This window comes from Brachionichthys hirsutus, chromosome 16, assembly GCF_040956055.1.
Source record: "Brachionichthys hirsutus isolate HB-005 chromosome 16, CSIRO-AGI_Bhir_v1, whole genome shotgun sequence".
Lineage (NCBI taxonomy): Eukaryota > Metazoa > Chordata > Actinopteri > Lophiiformes > Brachionichthyidae > Brachionichthys > Brachionichthys hirsutus.
In genome coordinates, this window is record NC_090912.1 from 6,150,564 (window position 1) to 6,168,837 (window position 18,274).

The 18,274-nt window shown below is 43.7% G+C and overlaps 1 protein-coding gene across 3 annotated transcripts; it reads left to right on the forward strand.

Moving 5' to 3' along the window:
* The first annotated feature begins 1,087 nt into the window (after window positions 1-1,087).
* Window positions 1,088-17,384, forward strand: lmtk2 (lemur tyrosine kinase 2). Of its 3 annotated transcripts, XM_068750142.1 has the most exons (15): window positions 1,088-1,190; window positions 4,725-4,858; window positions 4,996-5,149; window positions 5,239-5,315; window positions 5,433-5,551; window positions 5,807-5,894; window positions 9,514-9,644; window positions 11,365-11,449; window positions 12,283-12,404; window positions 12,993-13,142; window positions 13,271-15,765; window positions 15,808-16,331; window positions 16,416-16,548; window positions 16,637-16,892; window positions 17,360-17,384. In XM_068750142.1, exons 1-15 carry the CDS (start codon window positions 1,088-1,090, stop codon window positions 17,382-17,384), a joined length of 4,596 nt encoding a protein of 1,531 aa, XP_068606243.1. The 3 variants fall into 3 exon arrangements, with proteins under 3 accessions (XP_068606243.1, XP_068606242.1, XP_068606241.1); XM_068750141.1 differs by having other exon boundaries at window positions 1,088-1,202; window positions 4,737-4,858; window positions 13,271-16,331; XM_068750140.1 differs by having other exon boundaries at window positions 13,271-16,331.
* The last annotated feature ends 890 nt before the right edge of the window (window positions 17,385-18,274 follow it).

Genomic DNA, 18,274 nt, shown 5'->3' on the forward strand with positions numbered 1-18,274 from the left:
TTTAAAATAATGAGATTCAAATCAGATAAAAGCTACACTTTACCAAAGCTTTGATTCATACATTTTTATTATTTCTATTTACATTTTAATTTTATATTACTACATTTATATTTGTTACTATTGTTCATATTAATAAAGAATAATTAAAATACACAAGCAGGTGTACTTAGGAAATGCTTAACCTTCCAGTAGCTATATGTTTAAGCTTAAGCTTTATTTTTTTGTCATTAAAATGTTGGCCACTACAAACACGACATTTCATTTACACCCTAGTATTACAAGGGGACCCTCGAAACAATCACACGCATCACACCCACACACACACACATACGTTTAAGTTGTACAGAGTTGTGGTAGTTCAAAGGCATTTTTCAATATTTATAATATGACACAAATTGCTTTGGTACAAGTATTTAATTATAGGAGATCCCCGTTTCAATCTAGAAACAAACATTTAATGTAGACAGGCCATCTTCCCTAGGGGGGGGGGTATCACGTGGTTGGTAGGTGACGGGATGTGATAATAAAAAGGTATAATAAAAAGCTTTCTCCGGCATTGATGGAAGGATCTGACTCAAATCGATGGACGCGTCTCTGCGTGGCGAACGTGCAGGCGCGCTGCTTTGTGATTGGCTGGAGTACTTGTCACTTTTCCGTCGCACTCCGTGACGTCACGCTGTACCGGAACATGGCGCTTTGGGGAGAGATGTTTTATGATAGCCAGGTTTATTGATTGACTAAAGTTTAGTTATGTTCATTTAAATAGCATTATAAACATATAACAAATATGACAGGCGGGACAAGGTGATCGCTGCTTCTGTCTCTAAGGACGATGGGACAGCATAGCTCGTAGCGGCGTCTGCTGCCGTCAGCTGAAACTGTTAGCATTGACGTGCTAGCTGAAGCTACGTTCAGTAGCTGTCTGACGGTAACTCGCTAAATGAAAATATGCGTCTTTATGAATCCTCCGCTGACGATAAACTGATTATCAATGATTAAAACGTTTGATTTAGCATCCTCTCAGCCGCCCATTGTATAGGTCGACGATTCCCTTTGGCTAACATTTTTTGTTAGCTAAGCTAGGAGGATGAAGAGCCGCCATGGATGTGTTTTGTTGCTGGCCGGTGGCATTTTGGTGTCGGCGTTCTGTCTTTCTGAAGGTGCTCCTCTTCTGTATTCACATAAATCAGGTGAGACAAATCGCTGCAAGATGATACACAACCAAGTCCATTCAGCCACTTTGCTGCCAGATGTGTAGGCTAGTGATTGTGTGCACGTTAGCCGATGCTAATCAGCAGCTAACAACGAACAAGACAACAACCTGGCAGAATTTCAGGTTGTTCAGTGATGCTGTACTTACTGACAATTACTTTTCATGACAGCAATTCTTCGTTGTGTCCATTCTGTGTAGAAAGTATCTTTAACACTTTTAATGGCAACGACTGCGTGTCATAGTCACGACTCGACTTGGGACAACAAAGTAAACAAACAAAAGCACTTCATTTTCAACCAGAACTCTAGAAAATACTTCTTAGCATAGTCAAGTTTCATTGGGATTAATATTTAACACACATAAACCAGTAACAAGTCAGTGACAATGTGTCTGAGTTAATGTGGCACAGCCTGTTAAACTGCATGGTGTTTAAACTTTTCACTTGGGTTGGACCTGTCACTGACATTTAGCCCAGTTTATGGGACAATGGACTCGATGTTGTCCTACCAGCATGGAAACAGTTTCTTATTATGAACTGGAACTGGAAAAACGTCCTCGATGTTGATTATAGTGTCCTTGTATCTCACCTTTAGCACCTGCTTAATAATGGGTGTATTCGTGCAATTATTGAGCAATAAATGAAAACAGTTTCGAGTATTAGTCATCGTGTCACATGTCACTCACAAATAATTATACTTAATATGTCGATCGCATGCTGAAGACAGAAACATTAGGTAAATCAGGAACTGATTAGGTGAAATCAATCCGTATCTGTGGCGACAGCCCTTGCTGTTATCCTGTAATGCTGGTACCATACATACACTGAGACAAAGGGATGGGTTGTTTAGTCTATGTTCAATCTGTTTTTGAAAAATACACAGCAGGGTTGTCTTCACTGTTGGTCTGTCTTGGTACTTGTAACTTGTTTCCTTGTGGAAAATGAATATGCTGTACTTTGGGTCTGCAATGTGTAACCATAAGGCATTCCAAGCTTATCAGCACTTGGGTCAATGATTAGCAAAAGTGTTGTTTGCCTTATTATCATACAGCATACAGGAAGGGGCTGAAGCAACATCAGCATTATTTTTTTTAATGCTTTTATTGCATAGCAACCTGTTCTTTGCCCCATTTTCCCCATTCTTCATTTGCAAGTGCAAACAGATGTTTTAAAGACACGCTTGTGTTCTAAAAGTTTTGATTTTCTTCTTGATTTTCTTTAGATGACGAGTAAAAGTATAACTACTGCAATCTTGAGCCAGGTGATGGTTAATATATGCCTAGCCTACAGGCTAGGTGGACATTGACCTTATTCCTACGTCACAATGCTTGTTGATTCTGTAAATTAGAGTTCAATTGAAATCAACAAAATCAAAGACATAAAATTGCTGAGCTCTTAAATGAAGCCATAAGTATCGGCTGCTTCAGGTCTAAAGTCTTGTTGTCAGTCTATTCTATTATAGCTGACAGACAAATCTCAAACTCATGTCAGCCAGACAGTGACATCCTTCTTGTCATGTGAAAACTCACACAAACAACTGTTGTAAACGCTGTTGGGTGGAATCCGTAAAATGGGTCAACTCTTCCTCTGCCTGAATGCCTGCTGAAATATGCAGTGGAACTGAAATAAGACCAGGCGAGCGCCCTGCTGCTTTGGTTCCAAAAACCTGTTGAGTCATTTAGTAGAAATCATCAAGCCATGGTAGAGACTGTAAGAAAGGCCTGACCGAAGAGAACTGATCCCGTGTCGTGTCCCAACACCTGGCTTTTAGGCTGAATTATTTGCAGCCTGCATCAGAAGCTGGTACTGCTAGGGAACTCCTATTTGTCTCAAATAAGATGCTTGCAGTAATTATTGCTTTTCACTGAAATGTTGGTAAACTAAGCTTTGGCTTCATTAAGTCCAATTAGAAATGTTTCTAAACAACTGCTGTTGCTATTGGATCCAACAAAGTTATATTAGGTTTGAAGTATAGAATTATGAAATAGATTTATTTTCAGGAAGGTTGTGTAGAGGAAGACTATGATATGTGTTGTTATGGTACCCAGCTGAGTGACGTGAGGCTGACATGGCAACGCTACAGTAATGCATGCAGCAAATACTGTTTTGTTTTTGTTTGTTTTTCTTATTTAAATCCAGCTCTCAGCTCCAGTAATATTTTACCTGAGGATAATCTCGAGAGAATATTTTATTCATAAATTCTGGCTATTTTGAGGGAAGGTAGGAGTTAATGTCAGATTAGTTTATTGAGTTTGTGCAAAACCCAGTTAAGGCCTCAAGGCCTGTTACGTTTTTTATGTAATGGCCACTGGTTTAAGATAGGCTAGCATTTCTCTAAATTAAGCATGGTTGTTAGTTCGCTGTCAACCTCATGCTGCTTTGGCTTCGCTAAATCTGTTGATGAATCGGAGGTCGTTTTTTTCCACTTCCAAATTGTGCAGTAAGTAACATGAGCTTAAACCCACATAGGTAATAATGTGGGCTGGCGGTATTCATCGCTGCTGTGTGTGAGATCATTTCCAGAAATGGATGGGAAAAGACATGTTTTCAAGATTAGCAGCTTAGTGTAGCCGTGTTGGGCCTTTTTTTTTTTTTTCCAAAAGGGCTCAGACTTTAGAGATAGATTTCTTCTTCTCCTATAACGCCTATTTGAAAACATGGTGTGAGTAGAAACAGGCTTATCGTCTGGCTTTTATTTAGCAGCTGCTTTCTTGTGTCAGCAATTCTTAGTTCATCAGAAGACTCAGCAAATGTTGGTTCTGCCTGACAAGCTGCAACCAGTCGGAGGGATTCTCTTTGGTTATTAGTGCCTTTAGGGGATAGAATAATTGAAGATTTTCCCTGAAGGGTTGGAAAAACCAAAGTAGAGCTGTTGCGACACCTTTAGTCTTTGTGAATAAAGCGAGCTGCCTGAAACAAGCCGTTGTAAAACACCTGAACTCTGATCACACAGGGGCTCGACCTTAAAGGCGAAGCTGCTTCAAAATGACCTCAGCAGTAAATGGCACTGTTCACCTGCAGTGTAGTGCTGCTTGCATGCATGCAAAGCTGAGGAATAGAGTATCATTATTGGAGAAATTGTGACATCTTAACATTTTTCCATAAAAACAAACAAACAATATTATAGCTTATAAAAAAAGTGCACACACTAGACATGCCATTCCATAGCGAGGCTGTGCTAGCACATGGATCTAGTGATGTGTTTCTGTGTGATTTGACGATGAATCCATACGCAAAAGCATCTTCGTGTGTAATCTGATCTTTTTAGACGAGGCTATTGCTAACACTTAGTACGCTGACTTTTCTTTTTCTTTTTTTTTTAACACAGCTTACATCATTCAGAGGCTTAAATAATAATATCTTAGCTGAAGCACATTGCAAATTAGTCACACTAAAATGGGAACCTTGGGCTGCGTGGGTGCTGGTGGATCGCTAGATGAGCAGTGCAGGAAGGACAGTGGAGCCCAGACGTGAATGATTCCATTCCGTTTCTGTCTGTTACCCCAATTTCAGCCGTAGGTACAGGCGACCCGCTTTCTGTGTCGCTGTGCGTGTCCCTGGCGGTGTCCCTGACGGCACTTGTGGCGTTGGTGCTGCTGCTTGTGAACTGTGTGACCTGCTGCAAGGAAAGAGAGATCAACTTCAAGGTGAGAGCCCTGACTGGCAGGTAGCCCGACGAGCCCAGCTCCATTTATGTTGATACGCGCTAAACGTAGCAACAAAGTAGCAGGGATGGAGTTTAATGGACAGACTTTGATTTCAAGTCCTGCTGTGAATGGTTTAGGAGTTTGAGGACCACTTTGATGATGAGATCGACTTCACGCCACCGGCGGAGGACACGCCCTCCATGCAGTCCCCAGCAGAAGTCTACACACTCGCTGTGTCCCCCGTGGCTCTTCCTGGACCGCCACACCTAGAACCTCCTAGCCACATCGCAGGTAACAACACATTCCATTCACACCCAAAGACAGGAAGGTGTTTGAGGTGAATCATGCTAATACATTTGCTCTTTGATTGGTTTTGACAGAGGGATCCACCGGCATCCAGGTAGCACGCCATAGCCTGAGCTACATCCAAGAGATCGGCAACGGCTGGTTTGGCCAGGTAAGTTTTTAAGCCACATTTTACGTTACGCCAGTATTGCTATCCGTTTTCTGTTTTGAAATGCTTTTTGGCCTGCATCTCTACGTCTTGCTAAGTTCAAATGTTGCGTACTTACAGGTACTTTTAAGTGAAATATACACAGATCCTGGTGGAACAAGAGTTGTGGTCAAGGAGTTGAAAGCGAATGCTAGTGCCAAGGAGCAGAATGATTTCCTACAGCAAGGGGATCCTTACAGGTGAACACCCTCACCCTCTTGCCTGGACATGGCTGTTATTAAATGGGCTGTAATTAAAGAAATATATTTAAGTTTTTTGTTTTTAGGAAAATAAAAAGTAGGACTATTTCGAAGCATTTCCTACTTTCAACCTGTTTTCATGCTGTATTAGACCATATCTCCTCCCTTATTTGCACACACTGGGTGATGTGTAATTCTAAAGCTTCATTAGCTAACATCAGTATCAGTAACTATTATGTTATTTTGTCTTTACAGAGTGCTGCAGCACCCAAACATCCTCCAATGCCAGGGACAGTGTGTCGAAGCTATTCCCTTCTTGCTCGTCTTTGAGTACTGTGAAATGGTGAGTGCCCACCCGCTCTGCTAAATCTGCCTTTTAAACTCACTGTGAGGACAGGACCCCTCTAAATTCGCCATTCTGTTCGCTCTCACACATGGATGCGACTCAGACTTCACCGTTGCAGTTGATTTATTCACTGTTTCTCTATCCATCTTGGGTAATCCCTGACTGCTGGGAGCTCCCCTCACCTTCGCGCCCTCCCCCCCCCCCCTCTGCATCAGTCCCGTAGCTCGTCTAAGCTTGAGGCTTCTCACATTCCCACTTACCCAGTAAAGCCATGTCTCCATTTACGCTCCTCTGGCGTCACCTCTTCTAGGTTGCTGTGTTTGTGCATTTTTATGGGTAGCACCTTGTGCGTGATGGAGACTGTTGACTTCAGTCTAAAGTAAACTAAGCTGTTTCTAAATAAGCCTGGGGGGGGGGGGGTGCGCTCAGTTATAATTACAAAGTTTCTCTAGAAAATATTCACTATGTTGGTGTCATTTGGATTCTGCCAGTGCTATGGAAACACTACCTATACTACATACTAATACTTAAAAGGATAACTCAGCTATTGAGGCTGCAGTTTGTAGTATTGACTAACAGTAAATCTTTCTCAAATCTATGTCCTCAATTTTGATAAAAATGTTTTTTGAAATTATTCGGCCTGCATTTAAATAAAAAAATCCTGCCAGATTTTTCTGTAGTCTTTCACACAAACATGCGCTGATAGACAAAAGAATCGGTTGATCATGTGAAAAATGTCATGTGTAATGATGAACCTGTACAGAATTGTCACCTGGATTTGCTTGCCTTCCTCGCCGTCCTCTTATGATAATGTTTTTGGGCCGCATCGGGCGTCTGATTTCAGTGAGCAGGTGAAGGTTTGGAGTTGGTAGAGACCAAAACAGACTTAATCGTGGATGACCTGTTCACCAAGTGACCAGAAATGAGGCGTATTATGAAGAGCAAAAACAAAGAATCAACTGGACTTGTTCAAGTTCGGTTGAAGACTTTTCATGTCCCGTAAGAAGCCTCTTGGATGAGAGGTGAAACGTCTTCAACGAACTTAAACAAGTCCAGTTGAATCTTCGTTTTTGCTCTTCAAGACTGAAGCTTTTTGTACCAACAACTTAAAAGACCCACAAATGAACTTTGGGAAGGAAATTGTTTATTGACATTTCTAAACTAGCGTTGTTAACTTGTAACTGCAGTGCTCCCAAAGGTTAAATGAAACAATCACTCAGATTTCCTTTTTGCCCAACTGGTATGTGTGTGTGTGTGTGTGTGTGTGTGTGTGTGTGTTGAATCAGATCACCCATGTCCAGATTAGGTAGAGTTTCAGACTCTATCCATGAACTTCTTGATGCCAGGATTCAGGATTCATGAACAAGTCATTGCAATCAGCCACACATTTCCCTTCCGTTGTGCAGTGGATTAATTCTGTTCATTGGTTGTTGAGCCATATTTTTTTACACTCAGGAAACACTTTTGCAGTTTAGGTGCCACAAATGCTTTGAATAACTCAACCCCCACGTTGCCTTCCCATTTCTCTGACCTGGTAATGCATCCCAGGAAGGTCCCGTTAGGCTCATGTTGCCAGACATTGCATAACAGAGTATTGTCAGCTGTTCAGACTTGGCCGTTGACTTGGCATTGTGGTCTTTCCCAGCCAGCTCTAGTAATGACTCTGATGGAAGATGGACAGGAGTCAAGGTGTATGACTTACCACAAGCAAGTCCTTAGGGAACAGTCCGTGATGAGGACCAGGCCCTGTGTGTCGAAGGTGATAATGTGTGAGGCTAGCACAGCTGAGTGATGCCTGTGCTCATTATCCAATGCTAGAATAAGAGTTTTGAGTTGTTCTGCTCAGATAAATTGGGTTTTATATCAGTTTTAGTGTCATTTCTTTCAATAAACACAAGTTGTACTTGCACTGCTTTATGCACAAAACTTGTTACATGTTGAATTTGAGGCCAAAAGGTCCTTTCAGTTGCCTCAGATATGAGGCCACATCAGTCATCCCTGATATGCCGAAACATGAAATTCAACACCGCAGCTACACAGTGGGCAAGATGAATCCCAAAAAGCCAAAGTACAGGGACGCTCCCCCCCCCTGACAGCCTGGTGATTGATTGTGGGTTCTCCGTCCCATATCATCGTGCTGGGTAACCCTGACTCGAAGCATTTTAGACATCGAAATACATTAAGCAACTGGTGCAGGGGGGCACTGAATGTCACATCCCATATCGTGAGTGTCAGATTGTAACGCACGGGTCTCCGGCCTAATTCCCAACCAGGATGTTAGTCAGACCGTTCACTGGTTCAGAAACGCGGACTGGCACGATCCGACTTCTGGCTTTTAATAGTTCATTTATTACAGTCATCAAGCGTTGTGGAAGTGCTCAATGTGTAACTGTCGAGGCATTTATTAAGTCGTACACGACTGACCGCGCGCCGCCCAAAGGTGGAAGTAGCCTCTCCTTTCACCTTGTTGCTCAAGTAGCCCTCGTGGGCTTGGTGTCGATTTTGGTGGTGTCAGAAACTCTACAGATTATACTCTAGAAACTAAAAGTGAACTAACCGTTTGTGCTTTACTCGTCTTTATTACCTCCGCCACGGAGGGGGTTATGTAATCGCCGGCGTTTGTTCGTCTTTCGGTCTGTTAGCAAGATAACTCAAAACGTTATGGATGGATCTGGATGACATTTTGAGGAAATGTTGGGAATATATACACGTTTACATCAATCAGGGTTGACCAGACTTGCTATCAATTTTTAGAGAAGTCAAATTTTAAGACACATTTTCTGCAGTTGAGAATCCCATGGATTTCTAGTGGAAAATGACTGCGTCCATCCAGCCGAATGATGAGGTTGAATTGTGTATGTGATTGGTTGGTGATGGCTGGCCCTCTGGACAGGTAACCCAGGCACCCCCCTTGGCTCCACCCTCTTCTCCAAATATGATAACTTCTGCTTCCTGAAACAAATGCTAACAATCCAAATGCGAAATCTGGGTCAGTGATCAACAAATGTGGCCCCGTCCTGTGAACCTCCACAGCGCTGGGGCCCTTGCTGTAAATCAAATTTATACCCCCCAGGACTCAGTACAACCACAAAGAGCCCCACAGCAACTTGTTACGGATTCAGTTTCATATCTTGACACCTCACAGCACTATGATTAGTCACACTGGTAACATGAGACTTAATATTACTCTCTAACTATGCATGTATGTTTATTATATTAGGGTGTGATTAACGCAAAGTGTCTTGTCCCATTTCCCACACGGGACACATATTTCAATACTCCAGTCTGTTCGTGAGCTCTGAAAGCCAGTTGGACCCAGTAGCAGTTTATTTCACCTAACCCAAGCTGGACTCTTATTTATAAATCTCCGTGACCATTGCTACCCTTATTTGGTGTCACACGCATCAGTGGTGAGAAGTGCTGAGGGGACAGGAACAGGAGAGTCTACTGCCTCTCTGTGGCGGCGTCTGCACATTGCATTTAACTGGAACCACCTGTTAAATGACTGCAGTGTTTTAATATGAAAAAAATATTCTTCTGCATCCCCCCCCCCCCCCGTATATATCTAATATTGACGATCTAATGTCACTCTGTTTGTGTGTGTGTGTCTTTGCAGGGGGATTTGCGAGCGTATCTGTCTCAGCAGGATTGGATGTTCGGAAACGCTGAGTTGCTGCAGCTGCAGAGGATGGCCTGTGAAATCGCTGCTGGTGTCACTCACCTTCACAAACACAACTTCCTGCACAGGTAGCACTTCTGATTTAAGATACCGGAGCAAGCTCGCAGGCTTTAAGCGCCTCTGAGCCACAGGTGTCATACGCACGGCTCAGCCGAATCACCAAGTGATTTTATAGAGGGGGGGGGGGGGGTCAAAATATTGTAGGTACGGTACTTTGACAGTTCAATCTGTTTGGCTCGCTACATCGTCTGTATGAATAAAAACACACTTATAATTTATGATATGGGATTAATATTTAGTCATTTTACTGGGTATGACATGCCACTTGGTCAAACATAATCCCAAGCATAGTAAAATGTTGATTGTAAAGGCTTCCGTCAACTGTTAGCTTTACTTTAGTGTGTACTGTCCAACCAGTCTCAGGAGAACCAGTATTCCCCAAAAAAGGTGCGTACAGCAGAGCGGGTGCATTTCATTTTCATTTTTACCCACAGTGAGAACTTCATGTCGGGCTGCTATTGGCCAGCAGGGAGTGGGGGCGGGGTGTTGAGAACGTGTGGCTTGTGGGTAACATGCGATGCTCAGCTCATCAGCTCTATTTTGCATGCTCAGAATAAGCTCACAGAGTTCCAATTACACAGCTCCCATGCATTGCCAGAGTGTCAGCTGTGCGCTTCCAGAAGGATATGATGATTTTGCTCTTTGCATGTAAAAGGATAGCCTCACATTGGGTGTTGTGTTTGAATCCTTGTTACAACTTAAAGGGATTCTACAAGCGTCCCTCCACAAGGACTATTTTCATTTTCGATTGTGGCACTTTTTGTTCCTCAGTCACAAAAACTGACGGGGGGGGCGGGGAGAGAAATTAAGAGCATGAATTGTGAAGCCACCTGCTGGCAAACATTGAATGCATGTTCATGGGGCAGTCCCACAGACACAAAAACCCTTGGGGCAAGTGCTGTGTGGGCTGATATCCAAAGCTGAAACCTCAGCTTTGCAATTCAAGGGTGAGAATGCTGGTGCAAAAGAGAGAAGCACCTTACCGTAATGTCGCTGTGCCATAAATACCGTCTCATTCTTAAGTTTCTTTGAAGACATAGCTCAGTGTTTAGTCACTGTTTATTTTCAGCACAAGGACACGCCACAAGTACGGCGACTATTTCTCATGCAATTACAAAATAAAATCATGTGTTCCTTTTGTTGTTTTTTTATGTTTGTGCATGTTGAGTGTTTTGAGGGATGATCACGTATCATCATGGTAGCAGACGTGATACTTTTTGGCTCTAGTGTAATTTTCTCTTCCTCTTGATCACAGACAAACTGACGTGCTTAGATATCATGCAGTATATTAGCCTTGCAAGAGTTGCTTACGCCCTCACCTGGCAGCGCCACTAAAAGTACGTAGGGGCTGTGTTTACCTCTAGTAACGATATCTTGATGCCGCATGCTTGAGGCAGGAATAGCCCCTGCGTGGCGAGGAGCAGTGGCCAATGACAAGATGAATTTCCAATAGTTGCCAAAGTCATTTGTGTCCGTTGCCAAGCCTCCCCTTGTCCTTGATTCTCATGAGGTCATCTTAGCCTTTAAGGTTAAGAGCAGGTGGCAGATTCCCTGTTGATCTTGATATGATTTATTGACGATCAACGTCACACCGGTTCCTGTGTTTACTTTCCTCCTGTAGAAAGAAACGACAGGCCTAACAAAATGAACTAACGGTGAATGTTTTGGTCATTTTGATTGCTGAAGTATTAAATCCCGATCTCTGTGTTGTGCCGTATTATGTTGCAGTGATTTAGCGCTGAGGAACTGCTACCTGACGGCAGATCTCACCGTCAAAGTAGGAGACTATGGAATTGGACCCTACAGATACAAAGTAAGCAGAAACTTCAATTTCAGGTATTTTCTGCAGAGAGAATTTCCAGCTTTGTCACAGCTGTGGTAACTGCCTTTCCGTGACTGCAGCAGGGGATCTAATCGAACCTTTTAGTGGCATTCAGTCTATTATTTGAAGATGCTGGTCTGATACTGATTAACAGTGGAAATCCAGTCATTTTTGCGCCGTCTGTCTCTGAACAGAGTGAGAACGTGTATTTGGAGATGCATACAAATACGTTCCAAATGAAAATAATTCTCAAAATACGTAGCAGTTAGACTTGGAGCTCTTTGCTGAGTGCACTTCCTGAATGCTGAACACAAGCGGCCCAACAGCATCTGGAACCCCGCTTGAGGACAGCTGCTCCATTTGGAGTCTCTGTGCCGTTAAAGTGAAATTTACACTTGCTTAGTCATCCATAATTTTAAAAAAAAAACAGTTGTTTGGCTATTTACTGAGCTTTGTTCAAAAAGCTCCAGAGGATCTGAAATGAAATGAAACCCTGTATATTTCAGGGAAGCCTCGATTGTCTCTTGTAACTTGACTTCATGCTTGAGGCTCTTCTTCTGCTGTACTTTTTAAACACTGCTGAGCTGTCAGTTTGGCTGTGAGATAAGGTCACCCGCTAAATCTATTTCTGTAAAGAAAAGGAGAGGTGAACTGAGTGCACTGACTCTGTGATAAAAAAATAAAATAAAAAAGGAAGTTACGCGTTTGTTCTCTGGCATAGAATACTTTGTAATAAAATGTTGTTCACACAATTATTTCCTGGAAGGTTTTCTAAAAGTAGCAAATGCCACATGTAATTTGGTGTTTTTATAATGTAACTATAGGAAGATTACATCATCACGGAGGATGACGTATTTGCGCCGCTTCGCTGGTTGGCTCCTGAGCTGGTGGGCGAGCGCCACGGGGGGGTGATTGTAATGGAGCAGTCCAAGCCCAGCAATGTGTGGTAGGTACCAGGCTGCAGCTCTGTGTCGACACTAGGGGACAACTTTAAAAAGAAGTTACTCACAATGATTGGACACGCGTGACTTAATATGGCCAAAATACATTTCAAAATGACAAGAGAAAAGATGTTAGTGCCTTATTTTAATGCGTTGTGGAAATAAATACTAGAGAAGACACATAAGCAAGACCAATATATACAAGAAATGTATTTTTCTGCTGTACACTGCCCTTTCTGGTCATCCCAGAGCTTGTAAACCGAAAAGCATCTGAATAGTTGCGCAAAAAGGGGGGGGTACTTTTCAAACTATTCCTAGTAACTTCACAACTCATTCCCCAAATGCTTTTGGGTCATTTATTGCAGACTTTCTTAAATAAATTCAGAATTCTTTAAATGTGTCTGTTGCTGTCTTGTGTGCTTTAACACTTATCTAACGCGTTTGTGTAACGCGTTGTCTGAGCTTCACAGTAACTCACTTGAGGACGTTTTATGGTTTTTGGTTGAGAGGTCAACTTTGTGAACTTGGAAGCGTATAAGATAACTTTTGTCCCGTTCAATAAAAAACTTGGTTTGATCTCGATTTGTCTGCAGGGCCTTGGGTGTCACACTGTGGGAGCTGCTGGAGAACGCTGCTCAGCCCTACTCGCATCTGTCTGATCGGGAGGTTCTCACTCATGTCATTAAAGATCAACAGGTCAAACCTTTTAAACCACAGCTGGAACTTCCTTATTCTGAAAGATGGTGAGTCTTTGGAAATCATCTATTCAAATAAATGGACCTTAAACTAAATGTAATTTTTATAGCATTCCTTCCATTACGTTTTAAGCAACTAACATTTAACATTAAATGCATCTTTTCTGCAACCGCAGGTATGAAGTCCTGCAGTTCTGCTGGTTGTCTCCAGACAAGAGGGCCACAGCAGAAGAAGTCCATCGTTTGCTTATCTACCTGAGAATGCAAGGTCAGAAGGAGGTCGAAGAGGATTTTGACCAACGCTGGGATGCGCTCAAGCCTAACCCTTCCACCCGGCAGGCCACTGTTAGTCACTCGTCTTTCCCGATCTTGGAACAGTTCGCCGATGACGCCCTGAGGCAAGAGATAGATGAAGTTCTCACAGTTACTGAAACAAGTAAAGGTCTAAGCTTTGAGTATGTTTGGGAGGCCGCTAAGCAGGACCACTACGACGGCAGCCACGGACATTCAGGCATGGACACAACGCTGAACTATCAGAGCATGTTCTTTCCGGTTTCCAGTGAAGACATCCAGGCCCATTTCCCTGATCCTGGAACCAGAACAGCAGGAACAGAAAGTGATGACACTCCTTCAGGAACTCTTGGAATTGTTCCAGTGTTTGATGCACAAAAGCCATGTAATGGAAATGAATATTTTATACAACTAGAGGAACAAGGGGAAAGCACAGCTGGCGAAGGTGGGAACAGAGGGCAAGACATGGACTTCAGTTCAAGCCACAAAGACTTCGTTGTTCTCCAGGATGTGCGTCTTGAAGAGTCGAGTACAGATGCAGATTTTTTCCACCAAAGCATTGACTCCAAGGACTCCTATTTACCGGACAGCCACATCTGGTCATCTCTTGAAAATGACAGCCCGTACCACGCTACCATTTTTACTGAAGGGGGGTCAAAGCAAGAAGACTCCCCCTCCTGGAGAACGGACTTTATGGAGCTTCCAGAACGCAATGGGAACTCTTTCCGTGAAGGTGTACCTTTAGAGGTCCAGGAGTTGGACGCAAATAAAAGTTATGGGGAGTCTTTTTTAGGGGTTGGTTCAGAAGCCCCTCACCCGGTGGACTCGCTGGCAGTGGCGGGGGAGGACACAAATGGGAAGAGGCTTCTGAACTCTGAAGAGTTAACAGACAACTTCATGTTTATCAAAGACCTCATGAAAGACAACTGTATTTTTGCCAGTCCAAAAGACAATTTTCTTTTCCCTGGCCTAGCCCATGAGCCAGAAGACTCATTCAAAATGCATTCTTGGGACACCCTTGAGTCTTTAGGCAGCTTGACCTCAGCAGAGACGTATTTAAAGCCTACAGCAAGTAGCACATCCAGAAGAAAGGATATTTCAGACTCTCCAAGTGCCAGTTTGGGTGAATCAGCTCAGTGTGTGGTAGAAAATGAGACACTGGTGCCTTTCATCACGGTGGAGACGGAAGATGACTCGAGCAGCCAGCTGACGGTAAGGAATACTTCTGCCACTAATGACCTCAGTCTGTTGCAACCCTCAGTCAAGGGTACAGACTCTGGATTTGATTCGACCTCAGAGAAGTTCGAGATCTTCATCAGTCAAAGTGACGGCAACGCACCTGCATTCCCTGGAAGCCACAGTACAGACTTACTGTGCACAAATGCCAAGATTCTTAGCCTTGAAGACAACCTCGCAGCCTCAAAGAATAATGTTCATCCCAGAGCAAGTAAAGTACCTGAAAACCTGCAAGTCCAAACATTGTCCTCCGAACATGAACCCACCGAAGACCTGACAAGTAACGATCTGTTAAGCGAACTAATTGAGGATGCAGATATAGAATTGGAAACGTCGCTTTCCGACCATGAAGAATCCTTTATGGATACCAATGGATCTCTTGTAAGATCTTCTCTGTTGGTGTCTGGGCCATCTTTGGACCAGATCAGCCAGGACAGTTTATTGGAAGACAGCATGTCCACCACTCTGCCAACTGTAGATAATTCAGCCGAGACGCCAGACTCTTTAAACTCTCTGGACATTCACAGACTAGACGAACAAGGAGAAGACTTGAGTGCTCAAATCGCCCAACACAAACTCCAGCCTCCGTACAAAGTATCAGACAGCGGGTATGAGACAGAGAACCTGGAGTCTCCTGAATGGAATACTCAATTTAATGTCAAAGACCACTCCCCTGTAAAAAATGGCTTGAGTGTTGCAGAAGAGGAGGATGAGGAGGAAGAGCACACAGGTGAGACAAATATGCCCCCACCAGAAATTGTCATCTCTGAGGTGGAGGGCGTGCAGAATGCTCGCACTGACGATCAGCAAGAGGACCAGCAACCGGATCGCATGGCCCTTGCTGAGGAGCCAATCATGGGCAGTAATTACAGAGACTCTGCCTACTTCTCAGACAATGAAGAACCTGATAAGAAACCTGAAGAAACAACTGCAGGAGGTTCTGGTGAAGAGACGTGGCTGAGAAGCTCTGCTGAGGTGGTCCGCATGGCTGCTGCAGGTTCGGCACCGGTTGTTACTGTGGTGGGAGACGTGGATTCTTTGTTTTCACAAGAGTCGTCATCTTCTGCTGAAGCACAGGCCAATGGAGAGATACCAAAGCCTCATGTTGGGGTCATGTTACCAGAGGCAGATTTCACAGAGAATCGTGAAAAGGAGGCATCAGAATCGTTCACATATCATGATAAAGAGGAAAACAAACCCGAGGTCTTGGTGGACATCAAATCTCCTGACCAGCCAGTCCAGTCAGAAGAACTCGAATCCTCGACCCCACTTCCTTCGGCTCCTCTTTCAAAGCTGTTGCCGGAGATCGTGGGTCACGCTAAGCTAACCAGGACCTACGCCAGCGATGGTCATAAACTGAAAGAACCGGACATGGAGGGCCGTTACTTGGGAAGACGGGACGGCACTGGTTCAGACAGACAGGAGGATGGCGCAGATGCCGACGAGGAGGACGAGAACAGCGACGACTCGGATGATGACGTCCATGCGTACCAGCTACGCAGCTCTGACTCGGAAAGTGAGGATGACAGCGTGCGCACGGTGCCGGTCATTGTGTCAGACGACACCGTTGCAAAGACCCTCAAGAGCTTGTTGAAACCCACCGTGCTGAACACTGCGCCATCGTCGTCGCCGTTTCCTTCAGGGAGCAGCGACAACTCCAGGAGGGCCGTGTCTTTCTTTGACGATGTCACCGTCTACCTGTTTGACCAGGTAAAAGCACTTAAATTGATTTGCTTCAGTGTCGCGACATTTCACCCTGAAATTCTGACTTAAATCCGACCCATTCTGATTTAGGAGACCCCCACCAAGGAACTGGGAGACCACTCCTCAGCTTCCAGTAGTGAGGTGCCGCAGTTCAGCAGCCCGGCGCCCGCCAGCAGCTACCTGAGCCGCTTCACGAATTCTGAAAGCTCCACAGATGAAGAAGGTAATGCTCAAAACCCAACCAATCTACAAAGGTGCTGAAAGTCATCTTTACATTGTATGTCCTGATTCGTCCACTGAATCGCTTGCAGGTGGGGGGTTTGAGTGGGATGACGACTTCCGCTCCCTTGCACCTGCCTTCCTGCCCAAGAAGGATGAACACCCTGCGTCGAAGGCCGTGTCCTCCTCTGCAGCTTCTCGCTTTTCCTCTCCTCCAGCGGTAGGGCGCCTACTGGAGCCTAGTTGGAGCAGCTCCTCCAACTACTCCCGGTTCTCCATCTCGCCAGCCAGCATCGCCAGCTTCTCTCTCACACATCTGACGGACTCTGACATCGAACAAGGAGGCGAGTAAAGCCTGCAGTCAGGCCAAACCTCAGGTTGGCTTGGGCTGTTGACCCCAGTGGTTGCCATGCTAAGCTAAGCTACATAATTGTTTGGCTACTCATAACTACATGCATGAGTGGTATTACATATGCAAACTGTTTCCAACGGTCATGCCATCCATGCCGTAAACACGGAAAGACCATCGGAATAGTCAAGAGACTCTGTTTGACTAAACGATTAAGAATCGAGATTTAGTTTCTGCATAAAATATTTCTGACATTTTTAACATTTAACATTTTTATGGAAGTTTATGGAAGTAAGTTTTATTTCCAAGCCCTCGAATTTAATTGATTTGAGTGAATTGTCATATTTAATTGTGAATGTTTCTATCTCCTGTATCTTCTCTGGCTTCTATAAACACGTTTTTTATTATACAATGATGTAAACGTCATAATCACAATTATTCATCCTCTTCTGTTCATCTCAGGGAGCAGTGAAGATGGAGAAAAGGACTAGCGAGAAAAGCAAAAGGGATTATTCATCTTTTGCACAAATAAAAACATGAACCTTTACTCGCACTGTTTGGGAATGGAATCCTGCTGAAAATGGACAGACGACGACGTTTGTGGGGGGGGGGGGGCAAACTCTGGATGCTACTCTCAGGCAGAACTGTTCTTTACCCACATGAAGATGGCTGTCAGAACAATGGCTGCACAATTTGACATTCAGAAAATAATGACAGACGCATCACCTCCTCAGTGCACGTGATTTCAGTGTAATTCCATTTGGTAAAATAAATCAAGTAAAAACAGTTTCTAAATGTTTGTTTTAAAGACTCATGAAGTGCAGTCCACATATTTGGCTGCTACTTCTATTTGTAGAAGTACATTCCTTTTCCAGGACTTCTGCATCACCCCCAAAAAATAAATTACACCCAAACTTATGACTACAGCCAAATAGGAATAAAAATCAAGAACTCACACGTTTCCATTACCTTCACTAAAATGCTCATCCGGGAGGTGACACTGTATGTTTCTTTATATTTAAAAGGAGCATTTGCTGAAAGTAGTTTCATACTTTTGAGGCGTCTCTGTAAGCCTGCTTGGTGTTGTTGGACAAGGACTGTGCTCGTCCTTGCCATGGTGATCCAAACGTTATTTGTTTTTTGTAATGCTCTGAAAATGTGTAAAATGTCAAATCACACATTTAGCGAGACGATGTAAAAAGTGGGAAGTTTTATTTTTTGATGTTGGAATGAATGAAGACTTAATGAAAACAAATGTGCAATGAGTTTCATCAATCAGTTGAGATTTGAGTTCACAGGGGGGGGGTGACGTGTCTTCGGTGATGTGCAGGGAGTCAAAGCTTCACACAGATCAAAAAAACGAAATGCTGCTTTTATCAAC

Bases quoted from the DNA above. Each gene is read 5' to 3' on its own strand.
- lmtk2 (XM_068750141.1), top strand. From the start codon at position 1,088: ATGAAGAGCCGCCATGGATGTGTTTTGTTGCTGGCCGGTGGCATTTTG. The intron at 5,552-5,806 runs GTGAACACCCTC...TTGTCTTTACAG, and splicing joins CAGCAAGGGGATCCTTACAG to AGTGCTGCAGCACCCAAACA. The intron at 13,143-13,270 runs GTGAGTCTTTGG...CTGCAACCGCAG, and splicing joins CTTCCTTATTCTGAAAGATG to GTATGAAGTCCTGCAGTTCT.